Raw genomic sequence first — 13225 nt, forward strand, 5'->3', positions numbered from 1 at the left:
GGGAAGTAACGAAGTAGAAGTACTTCGTTACTGTACTTAAGTACAATTTTCGTGTATCTGTACTTTACTTTTTTAATAATGGGTACTTTCTACTTTTACTCCACTACATTTTACAGTAAGTATCTGTACTTTCTACTTCACTACATTTCAGGGACTTAAGGTGGCGCCGTAAAATCCAAGCAATAACGTGACTTAAGTGTCTGTTGTCACCCATCGCCTCCCTCTTTACTCGCATGCAGAGCTCCAAGAAATGTGCAGTGGTTTCCTCTGAGCGGGAGAAGATGTCTGTCTAATCGTCAGTAATATAATAGCGCTACATAAATTATAGATATGACGACATGTAAAATCAGCAGCGCTTCTCTTTCACAGACGGTGGGGACTTCGTCCAACTTTTAGCGTCACTTCGAAGGAAAGCTTAAAGAAAGGTAAGATCTGTGGACGTGATGCTAGCAAAGCTAGTTGTACTGACTGAGACACAGATGTTGCATCTGCGATGAAAAAAATGTTGTCACTCATGCCCTGAATTATTGTGTGGAGGTGTTGACTGAGGTGGCGCAAATATGGGACCAAAGTCTGCATTGATATGACATTCAGGAATGATCCGATTCTTCTGGACGGATCTTTACTGATTACATTTATTTCAGCTCTAAGTATTTAATATTTAGGTGTTTTATGGGAATGTGGATCTTTCAGATCAATTTGAGAAGCAATTTTGATAGGTAAAACTTAATTTTTTTGTGTCATGTAGCGCAGGGTGCTGGTCTTGACTTGGTCTTGGGTAGGTGGTCTTGACTACAACTCTGCTACGTGGCTCCTCGGTTGCATGTCCTCCCCCACCCACCTTCTTTCCATCCCCTTTCTGTTGGATTTCTTTAAAAATAAAAACCACTAGTTGCAAAAAAAGTGAAGTTCATGCTGTTAGGACAAGAAACAAGATGTTTCCATCCCTGAAATTATGATGCATAGAATCACATATCTAAGTCTAAACTATTTTACAGAGAGTAAACATAATAAAAACATGCTTTACCTGTGGCATTGTTCATTAAAATGGCACATTTCTAATGTATTAAAATGAAATATGATTGGTACACTTAATGATATTGTATTAGGGATTAGGTAATGCATTCAGCAAGTACTTTTATTTTTAATACTTAAGTATTTTTAAAGGCCAGTACTTTTTTACTTTTACTTAAGTACAAATGTTAATGTGGTAGTTTTACTTTTACTTTAGTACATTTTTGTCTGTGTATTTGTACTTTTACTTAAGTAAATTTTTTGAGTACTTTCTCCACCACTGTGTGGCGGTATGCACCTGGAAGCTGAAGAGAAGAGAAGAAGAAATGTTACCTGCGGAAATAGAGCAAACCTCCGATATACAAACCATGCAAACAGTTATAATGGCAGAATTAGTGCACTCAATGTGTTACTCAAAACATTTTTACCTTGTCAGCCAACACTGAGATTAAGACAACAGGCAAGAAAATTACCCAAGTCGTACAACAGTAAGATTATAAGGTTAATATAACTTTGTGAGGTTATCAACTTCAAAGCCCAAGTCTTCACAGCCAGAGGAAGAATGAGGGGCATAAAGTCTCATTGGATGCGAGTCTGTGAAAGCTGTGTTGGATACATTTGGCACAACAAAACGGGTGAGTAACGACTTAAATAATACCAGTTTGTGAAAATATGCCTTCAGAAAAATGCTTAAATTTAAATGTTAGCATAAAAAAGTGCTTAAATGGAAATACCGCAGTTACTGCAGCAGATGTTTTCACGCTGCCATGGAGCCATTGGAATTTACACACATCAAGCATATTTCTTCAATTATTTGATATTTTATTTGACCAAAATTTATTTATCACTACCATTGATTCTGACAAAATGCAGGGTGTTTACAGCTCGTTACATTCATGCAGATAAACATGTGACAGTTTCTGCCATGGACCACTTTTTTTTTTCTTTCTAGAAACTAGGATAAAAATAGCTATTTGGGACAGGTCACATGAAATATCTTCAGCTTAATACTAAACCATAATTAAAATGACTGTGAACTTTTAATTTAGTTTTAATTAACGCAGTTAATTTAAACTTCAAACAACTGTAAACTAGGCAGCCTTTGTGCTCCACTAAAATCATGAACGCTCCATTAACAAATTACACAGCAGTCTAAACTAAAGAAATTTAACCCACTCTTTCACTTCAACTCCAACAAAATGTGAGAGAGACGTCTTGACAGCATGGTCCAAGAATCTCACCTGTTTGTGCGACTGCTCTGCATCTGTTTGTGCGAGGTTTATTGAGGCAAACAGTTGAAGTGACACACTGACAGCTGCTCACAGACTTACCCAAGTGAAACAGAGCTCAATCACTTAAAAGTGTTACGGCCTCTGCCTCATGTCCAGTCAGTTTTTCCTGAGGCCCACCTCTATTATTGTGCCTGGCCATCCCTTTTAGTCTCTTATGTTTCTCTTCTCTCTGCTTGGCTGCACTTCATGACCACAGTCCAAACTTTCCAACTCTTCCTTACAAACCTCTTTGTAAGGAGAGGTTTGCCTCTCATTTCTGCATCTTACTCTTAGGTTTAGCAATGTAACTGTAGTTTTACAGTGTACAACTACAAACTAGTCCCTTCCAGATTACTGCAAGTCAGATGTAAAATGTCTTAATCTTTATTTAGCTGTTAACGTTTTGACTTTCAAAGATACAACTCTTTATTTTTCTCTTTATGGCACTCAGCCTTACAAGCACCCGGAGCAGAGAGGTGCAGAAGAACCCAGAAAGGACCGTGTGAACTCAACAGGTAAAACAGTCAAGTGTCTTTACGCCTTCTCTCACTCTGTTCACTATCCTCCAAGTATCCTGACAACCTTGCCTGGTATTTTGGCTCCGGTCCCCTGAGTGTTGATGTCAGCTGAGTGAAGAAGAAGGGGAGGGAGGAGTGGACAGGCTGAAAGAGAGAGGGGAGGGGGAGGAGTGAGCGGGCTATTCAAGGCACTTGTCCTCTGTCTCCCTGTGAGCATAAAGGAGGGGGGAGGCGCACATGCATTGAGAGGAGCCCACTTGCACACACACATAGTAGTAGCAGCCGCATTTCCACAGCCCGCTCTTCAGACTGACAGCAGCACACGGAGTTGAGAGCCAGCACAACAGAGAGAGGAGGACAGAGGGCTGGTGACAAGGAAATCATCTACAGAGGACAGGAAAGAAGAGATTTACTCAGGATTTGCAGCTTTTTCAGCACCCTGGGAACCATAAAAGGAATCTCCACTCTGCTCTTCTTCAGCTGAACTTTCTCTGCTGGACAACCTGCTCTCTGCTATGGCAGCCCTGATGGGACATGGGGACTCGGCGGCTTCCCTCTCATCCGTCTCCTCTCATCCTTGGGTGTTCTTCCTCTTGGCTCTCTCCTCTCTCTTGAGTCAGGTCTGCTGCTTTAATCTGGACACCACTCACACACTGCACAAGCTGGGAGATCGGGGGACCTTCTTTGGTTTCTCCGTGGCACTTCACCAGCAGCTTAACCCCGAGCCTCAAAGCTGGTGAGTTGGTCAATGCTGGGCTAAGTTCGCTCTGTGTTATTTCTTCAAAATTTAAGTGTGATATTTCTTGTAATTTCAGCAACTGCTTGCTTTACAAAATACTCCCTAAAACTTTGAGGTTATGCTTTGCAGTTTTGTGCTGCATCACAGTGAAAAATGCCAGTGGAGTGCGTTAAACAAGAATGACTTACAGTAAATGGAAAGTGAATGAAAGTGGGTCTGATGAATCAGCAGAAATGGATTGAGTGGTTTAAATTTTTCTCAAAATCCAAGACTAATAGTCACAGTCAGAGAATGGTCTCTCATTGAGTTTAAATTAATTTGTTTCATTGATTTCAAACTGATTATAATTTTTTTAAAAAATTTTTTATGCGCCTCAAGAAATGGGCTCTGTTCCAGCCCCTTTAGAAATCGTAGATAAATAATGATGACTCGTTTCGTGTTCTTGTAAATCTATTGAAATGTTTGTTGCAGGGCAGCAAATAAAAGGCAGTTCTCTTGGAGCTTTGGCATTAATATTACAGGAAGGAATGCAGATCGTCCACTTTATTTGTTGGTAGATTGAGTGCAGTTCTCTGTGTGTGAGTCATTAAAATCCTGCTTCCTGCAAGTGATCGCAAACTACTCCAAGTCTGAAACATGGTTTTTTGTGGAGTTTTGGGACTCCACGAAAAACACAGACTCGCGTTTTGAGAGTTATTAGACATATTTTACATTTGCTTTAAATATCCATATAATGTAATCTTTGTAAAGTTTTCAGTTAAAATCTTTATTAATTAGCTTAATGGAATTAAATGTGAAAAGAAATATAACAAAGTATCAAAGTACTGAAAATCTTTAAGACATTTAGTATCAATGTGAAACTAAATAGTTTTTCTCAAGGGAAATTCGTGTTCTATTTGCTCTTGTTTTGTGGCTCCATATTTAACCATCAGCTCCTCAGTTTACCCGTGCTGCAGTCGTCCTGACGCCTGGTAAGTCCAGGCCAGTGACATCAGGCTGTCATGTCACCCCTCTGAAAACCTGCTTGTATGTCCTGCAGGACTCCCGTAACTAGTTTTGAAAATTGACTGTAGTAGTAATAATTTAATACGGCTCACTGCGGTGGCCTGCAGCAAACGAGGGATGACTTCAAAGATTTGGACATGAGTAGTGTTAGAGCCAGGAGACAGTCAATAAATGGGATGATGCACCAGCTGGCAGGGGAAGTAGTATGAATAATGCTTGCTTTTAGTATGCTGTTACATCAGTTTTTATATTCAGTACTTATAATGATTTCATCTCTGATCTGATTGGAGTCTAATGGCATTCTGGGCTGAAGCCAGGACTTTAGAAATACAGAGTTTATCTGTGCTCAGTGCCATTTCTCTAATGTGTATTTGACAAATTATCAACGTTTTCTCACTATTGCAGTCATATGATTAACTAATGTTGGTATTTCAAATTTATGACCACGCCTGTTGAAAAATTATAATTTTTAAGATGTATAACTAAGAATGAGCAACATTTATTCTTCCATCTACAGAATCAATTTCCAAAGGCACCTTTGGAACAGTGAATACTATTAAATGTACCAAATTCCTATTATTTGGCTGATATTAAATATGAATAAATATGAATCAAAACATTCTGTTCATCTGTTTGGTCCTCCAGGCTTTGAACCAGCATTCAGAGGACACTATAAACTGGTCACGAGTCCATCGTAGGGACGCAAACGAGAGTATCAGTCATGGATGCCAACAAGAATGCAATCCAAGGGATATCTTTTCAATTTCAAAGGGATATCTAAGAAATTTAATGAAGCATATGTCATAATTTTTACATTTCCTTACTAATTATGCACAAACTTGCATTACACAGATGAAATTCATGTTCATGTCTACGATTGAGAAATAATTTGAAAAAGGATGAGAAAATAAAGGTTAGCACAAAGTATCTGAGGAGAAAATGAAAAGTTGTCAATGATATTAGGTTTGTAAGCTTAGCCATTATTGCTTCCAAACTCTTAAAGCTCAGTCGGGCTGCATGGGAATGAGCTGTGACCAGCCTTTTTCAAATTCTACCACAAATTTCTGGGCTTGTTCTGGGCCTGTTCTGGGCTTGATCAGGCCATTCCAGAACATCCACTTTTGGATGTTCTGAATTTGTTTAGCTTCATCTGGATGTTTCAGATATTTGGCTTGCTGGAAAATAAATAAAGTCGCCCTTCTCTTAAAGATGGAAACAAATTGCCATCTAGCATTTTCCTGTATTTTGCTGCATTCATTTTACCTTTACAAGCTTTTTAAGGCTTGCTAACCTGAAGCATACTGTGCACCAACATACTTCACAGTAGACATCTGTGATGTGCATTGTTTGGTGCCTGCCAAACACAGTGTCTTGTCTGATGGCCAGAAAGACTAAATAACTTTCTTTCACTTGATTATGGAGTCTCTCACATGCTGTTAGGCTAACTCTAGTCAAGTCTTGAGTTTTATCAACAGTGTCTTTCTGATTGTCACTTTCTCATGAAGCTTTGACCCAGGCAGCAGTTGTAGTCTGCAGAGTCTCTCCCATCTCCGCCGCTGTTACTCTTTCAGGATAGTCATGATGAGCTGGTGTTTTACCAATTTTACCAAGTATTTTTGGTCCAGTTTCTAGTGCAAATATCTTAGTACACTTGGAATAAGACAAACTAAGTAACTTTTCAGCAAGATATACACACTTGTTTTAAGTAAATAATTCCTTAATATTGATGAAAAAGTACTTGTTTCATTGGCAGATAAATTAGTAACAGAGCAAATTAACTTATAAAATGTCTTGTTATAAGAGAAATAATCTGCTAATGGCACCAGTACTTCAGCAATATTAAGGAATTATTTAATTAAAACAAACCTCTTCATCTAGGTAGAAAGTTACTTTTACGTTAGTTTTGTCTTATTTCAAATGTACTAAGATATTTGCACTATAAACTTGACCAAAAATACTTTAAGATTTTGTGTGCTTACAGTGTTTCTTCTTGCATGAAGTCAGCCTGATCTAGACAGATTTACACATGGGCCATATTCCTTTCTTATCTTTATGTATTTAACTGACCTCCAGGAGATGACCGATCCTTTAGACATTTTTTATGCGTTCCTTGACTTTTCATAACCATTTTCTCTGATTTGCTTGGGATGTTCATTTATCTTCATGCTGTAATGGTAGCCAGGAATACTGATTAACCAGTGAATCCAATCTTTATGCTACAATCACCTGAGACGCACTCAGGTGATGCACTCTCAAGCACCAGTACTACTAGCACCAATTAACTGGACCTCTGATGAATTAGGTCAGTCAGGTGTTGAATCGTCTTTATTCAATCTCGTATTTTATGTTACACGTTTTTAATTCAACTGTAGGAATCAGTTCTCACTTTGACATTATACGATTTTTATGTAATTATTTTGTCAAAAAGCCAAATTTTGTTTCTCAAGATTGATTTGTAAAAGCAACAAAAGGTTAACACAACCATGTAGTGAGTACTTTTTACAGACACCGTAGATGATCTTTGCTATGAAAGTGCTCGCAAAAATAAAGCATTATCAAAAAGTAGCCAGACATTTAATTGACAAATTTCTGTTGGAAATATATTTTTGCCAAGAGAACAATGTGTTTCCTGTCTACAGCCTTAGAGAGCAGCAGGCTTTGTGGTTACAGTCAGTATGTCATCATCCATATATCTTCAGAAAGAGACCGTGTGCTCTTGTTGTTTGTCCTGTATTTCTCTGTGATGGACTGAAATACCAACTAACCAAAATTTCTCCTGGAATGGATCGATGATTTGTCCAGGAGGATGAACCCAAAAGAACCCAGTGTTCATGATTCAACCACAATAAGGAGAGTGGGCAGAAATGGCACCTCATAGAGGGTCCCAAGCCAAAAACCATTGCTGACCCAAAAGAACATAAAGACCCCTGTTACATTTGCCAGAAAAAATAACATAGATGATCCACAATACTTTGGGGAAAATAGTCTGTGGACTGTTTTGGAAGGTGTGCAACCTAATATGTGTGATGTCAAAGTAACAGAGCAAGAAATCAAACCAGCAGCCAAACATGCCTCTGCTTGCCGCTCCAGGATGTACAACTTGCTATAATTTATAACAGCGTTTAGGTTTTGGGACAATTCTTTTTTTCACAGAGCTAGATCGGTTTGGATAGCTGTTTTCTCATTATTGGAAAAGGTTTTCTTTGTACTTATTTTGGGGCGGAACTACTTTTTCCAGCACTATATGTGGTGATATACCTAATTTCAAGCTGATACTATTTCTCTTCTAAACAATAAAGACAAATCTAAAATATTTCATCAACATTAACAATAAAATCATGGTTAATGTGTCATTAACTCATCTTCATAAAATGTAACCTAATGAGACACAATATTCAGTTAGCAAGCAATGAACATAGCAATTCCTGCTATAATACATTTCCATGAAACTTTCTTTTAGTGTTCGCTCTGTGTTCATGCCATTTTCATACCATTCTGAAGCTTATCGTTTTGCTTGAAGCAATCCATTTGAAACTTGCTGTAATTAAATGCTGTTGAGTCATTTTTTTTTGGTATCAGGACTGTCAGGGTTACTTCAGCCTGTGGCCATTCTGTTCCTGCTTCATTGTGTGTTTCATGTCACCTGATTCAATAGTGAATCTGATATTGGCGCTTTGATGCTCTGTTACTCATAACTTGATCACACAACTTGTGATGAATAAGCGCTGAGCTACCTCACTTTAGCAGAGTTTATAAAATGTAAGAGCTGAAGATTAGATTGAATGTGGGTGAAAAATGTGAGTTCTTATTGTCTCAAGGGACTGTGCTGTATCTCCTTAGTTGGCTTTTTTATAGTATGGCAACACAGATCAAGGCAAGTAAGACCCCGTGTAACACAATGAGCTCATATTGAGTGTAAATAGATCCTTCCCAGACACACGTCTCGAGGAAACAACGAAATGCAGCCCCAGAGAGCTTCTATCTGGTGTAGTAAACCTGCAAACCTTTTAACATTTGCTATTTTGGTTGTTGTGATACAGAGCCCTTAAATCTGAAGGGGCTTCTGCTGCTGATGGCACAGTGAGGATAAGAGGAGAGGATATTTGAGTTATGTGCTTGTTGGCTATTTATAATGACATGAGGAGAGCTTCTGCTTATAGTTCTCTAATGGTTGAGAACTATCCTGAGGTTTTTCCCCTTCACCTACATTGTTTCCAAATTCTGCTGCAGCGAATTTTATCTCTAGTGCAACATATGAAACAAAAAGGTTCAAGTGGGCCCTTGTGAATAAGGGTTTAAATGACATTTGATAATTACACTAGGGAGCCTTGTTGTTGTTTATTTTTATGTTTGCTGCTGAGCAAGATGTGAATGCACCATTTAGAAAGCTGCACTCAGATGAATAGAGATTAATACTTATATGAGCATTCATTCTTCTAAAATATATTGTAAATAAAAAAGCATAAGTCATGAAGCTGTCAGTCATTTACAAAAACACTTTTGTGAAAAAAACATCTTCAGAGCAAAATAAAGTTTATTTTTCATCATAAACCTTTAACACAGACGTTACGCTGGCAGTTCTTCGCTGAAACCATGCAAGTCATCTATTATTGTTTCTTGTTGGAAGATATGTAACTGGTACTGACAGACATCTGCTCTGATCTTAATGCCTCCCTTTTCAATGTGCAGCAAGTTGTCTTTCTCTGAACAGCTTTTCAATAGTTTTTGACCAGAATTGTTCGATTTTGATTTATTTCAACCTGTTGCCGTTGATTCAGTGCGCTTAAAATGGACTGTGCTGCACTACTCTCAAATGGGATAGCAAAAAGGTCTCCGGTTGCAGAGAGGTTCATGTTTACATGTGGACTTGCTTTGGTGCTTTTGCTGGCATGGACACTCTGTCTCACTCCCAGGATGGTCTCGTGCAGCCAATGTGGACGCAGACATGTTATCTGGAGTTTGGTGTCACCAGCTGAGTGCAAATCTGAAACAAGAATTTCTGAGGCTGAACTAATCCTCTCATTAAACCTCAGGATTCATTAAGAATAAGACCAGTGGATAAACTTGAATCCCAGTTTTCTTCTAAAGGCTACAAGGGAAGTCACTCGAAAAGGATACGAAGGTCAAAGTAAAGATGCCAGTTAACCAAACATGTACAAGACACATCCATATTTTCGCACTAGAGAGGGAAAAGTAATACATGATGAAAGCCTCTGCAAGCAAACGTCTAAAAAGTACCTATCAACATCACCTCAATAATAACAAAATAAGTGAAACTGAAATCTTTCTTAAGTAACTTCAATCAACTTCTGCCTAGAAGAGAAAACATAGAACAGTTCATGTTAAATTTGCCTCAATCACAGTATTGTATGCATATCACAAATATCCACTTTGGCCAATGAAAGCAGTTTATAAGCAGTAAATAGGAATTTGTCTGACAGCTGCCTGTGGTCTCTCATCAGTCATCAGTCTATCTGGTCATCGTTCATTTCCCGCAGATATGTGAGCTTTCACAAATGAATCTGGCATTGTGTAACTACATGAGCCGTGGGAGGGAAGTCAGTATGGGTCCATTGATTTTAAAACATTGCTGGTATTCCACAAGCTATTCATGACAAATGTTCAGTGATGATTCTCCTGTCTTCAGAACAAACTGTTCATGTGTGCTAATGACAAGAATTTGACAAGCAAAAATAATAGTGTGAGATTCTGGTATTAAGTTTTGAAGTGAGTTGGTCATACGGAGGGAAAATTACTAGTTACTCCATAACTAGTAATCATCTGTGATGATATTGCACAAACATGGCACAAGCACTTCAATATATTTCCTGGAGACTATAGAAAAATAATTCATTCATAATTCTAATTATAATTACAGTTCATAATTATAATTCTCACGTAGATGGAGGTATTTTGGTTAGAAAGAAGATCACTGTAGGTTATTTTGGGGTCACAAGTTTTATTTTAAATTTGGATCACAACCATAATCTAAGAACATTTGTTATAAGAGAAGAGTGTGTACAACTATAGTTTGGGCATTTTCATGGACTTTTATCTTTATAATTTAAAAACCAAGCTGGATGTTCTTTTTAGCACTTGGGCTGTTTTGAGAAGCATTAGAAACCCAAATGGAAGTATAAAAACATGAAAATGGGAATTTTGAATTAAAGGTCTCCTTTAAAAAAAAAGAAAATCCACTTTTCACATGGATACAAAACAAATTTGCTGATTGAATTGAAAAGTGAAATTACGCGCCATCGCCGCATCCTTACCATTTACTCTGAAGGGCAATGCCCAGCAATTAGATTTTCATAGATATCTGAAAAGGGACTGCGTCTAAGTTTTTCTACCTCCCTGTTACTGACGGTTTTGAACAGTTTTCACCTCATGATAATGTGGAGGACCAAAGCTGACATACATACACACAATACTGTGAGTTTATAAACAGCAAAAGGGGGAACTGGTTTGGTGGTTTCAGTTTTACAATGTTGTACAATAAACATTTTAGAGCAATAACCAAGCACATATTTTCCCTATTTTCTGTTTTCTCTGGGTTTTCCTTTTTCCCAGAGTCAGAGTTTTAATTTTGTTCCAACATCATCAACAACGGCTGACAGTAATTATTGTCAGTGGTCATGAATGAAAAAAGAAGATTTCCTGTCATTTATTTTCTGTTGAACTAAACGCATAAATGTATACAAATGGCCCCAGTGAACCTGCCTCACACAGTCACAGTACAATAGAGAATTTCAGTATGCTAATTTGCATTAGAATAGGATGACTGAAACTACTTTTCATCCCTGGTTTAGGAGTTCAGAATAACCATACCCTTATTTCACTCCTCCATTCATAAATTATGTTCTCTTCTATTCTCTTTCTCAGTTGGTCTCACAGCATCTGCCCTGTGGAGTGTATGAGCTGTTGTGCTGCTTAAATTTAGTGGAGATTAGGAAGAGAGAAGCATCTACATTCTCTCACACACGATTAATGCTCTTTCTGCCTCCCACTTACTCTCTGTCTATTTAGCATTCTTCCATTCCTCCACAGTGCTGCCCGGGCGTGGACAAAAGCTCAGTGGGAAGCAGGGCTGCCTGGATCAGGGCTTTCAAGAATATTGCTCTGCGGACCACATGCTCACTGAAAGCACCGGGACAATCTGCAGAGTCAGGGGGAAGCGTGCAGCTTAACTGGAGAGGCAGATAAAAATGCACAATTTGAACTGTGTTCAAAGAACAGAGGCTGATTCTGTTATTCAGAAGCAGTTTGTGTTCTGAGTTTACATCAGAATGTTTTCTTTGTGCATTATCTCAGTTGATTATGACTGTTGAGGTTTAATTCTAGCTTAGCTTCCACAGTGTCTTGTATTTTTCTTCTGAATATCATGCGATCTGTGGGGGAGGTGTTCAGCGTCTGATGAAAATGGGGGGCTACGAGGGGTGGCAGGGATGAATAAATCACTGCAGGGTTCTCTTCAGATTAAATAAGTGTGTCTATACTTGTTTGTGCATGGAGGCATTTGGGTTGATACTCGTACTGAGGCAGTTTAATCAATCAGCCGATGGAGCCTCGACTGGGATCTGATAAAATGAAAGACGTCAAGAAAAAGCCCCTCAGGAACGGAAATTACAATGGGAGGTGGAGGTTTTATGTTTAAATATGTAAGTAATTGGAACAATTGACTAATGCGTTCATTCCAACATCTCAGGCTTTCAGCAAATTCTAAAAACACACTATGAGAAAGCTGAAGATGTAAAAACCATACACATATAAAACAAGTGGGGTTAATGACTTTGTTATGATTTGCTTCAAAAGCACCTTTGAAAGTTTTCAGTCTTTGAGGACCAAAGAAGGGAAGTTAGTTAGTAGTTAGTTTCTCAAGATGTTTTCTGCAAATTAATAATAGAAGGAATTATTCCTTTAGCAAACAAATTTTATCACAAACTATATCATTTACAAATACCCAACATATATCTAATTAGTCACCCACACAACCAGTTTAGTTCAGTCAGCAGCTTTGATACCGGCATTAAAAGGTGCTTAAAACTGCAGCTGGTTGGGAATTTAAGACTGAATCAAGACGTTCGTGCTTTAAGTTAGAAAGATAACTTACACTGAATGTTTTTGAATTGTGATGCAGAGTAAATAACAAATGCAAAACTTACCGTAAAACTGATTTGAAACAAAGCTTTTGTAACTAGATAATTGTCAAAATAATTTCCACGGCTGTTTTAACACTGTGCTGGAGTTATGCTGTTTATTTCCTTTGGAGAAGTTTTGAAGGATAGGTGATTTGATTCAGTGATAAATGCTGAACCAAAAGAGAGGACTCCTAAAGAGTAAATTTAAGACACCAGATACACATAAACCAATCAATACATGGATAAGTGGATAGGAACAGAGACAAAAGAACAACATCGGGGAGGCCCTCTTTATCTTACTGCATCTATGCCAGAAAATGGATCTTCATTTATTGATCAGTGGAGCAGGTGTGGATCTTGGGGGCTGTTAAAGATTAATATGCATCACATACACAATTACCAATTACTTTTATAGGTGGAACATTGTTTTCTTTCACTTTTTCAACTTTTCCAGTAGTAGTGTAAAACCTTTGTTGGATTGAGATGTTGCAGCTTTTGGGATAACCACAAACTAATCATTTCGGCAGGAAGTTGAGTCAC

At 38.1% G+C, this 13225-nt stretch overlaps 1 protein-coding gene across 4 annotated transcripts in view; it reads left to right on the forward strand.

Annotated features, from left to right (window-relative positions):
- The first annotated feature begins 1376 nt into the window (after window positions 1-1376).
- Window positions 1377-13225, forward strand: part of itga7 (integrin, alpha 7) — a 34423-nt gene continuing 22574 nt past the window's right edge. For 2 of the 4 annotated variants that reach the window (XM_008408510.2, XM_008408511.2), the window contains exon 1: window positions 3025-3539. In XM_008408510.2, the coding sequence (XP_008406732.1) occupies window positions 3319-3539 (221 nt within the window). In that variant the 5' untranslated portion in view covers window positions 3025-3318. Of the gene's footprint in view, window positions 1650-2736; window positions 2801-3023; window positions 3540-13225 lie in introns of those variants that run through there. The other 2 variants (XM_008408512.2, XR_533654.2) reach the window with 2 other exon arrangements.

Source organism: Poecilia reticulata, linkage group LG5 (genome assembly GCF_000633615.1).
Source record: "Poecilia reticulata strain Guanapo linkage group LG5, Guppy_female_1.0+MT, whole genome shotgun sequence".
Lineage (NCBI taxonomy): Eukaryota > Metazoa > Chordata > Actinopteri > Cyprinodontiformes > Poeciliidae > Poecilia > Poecilia reticulata.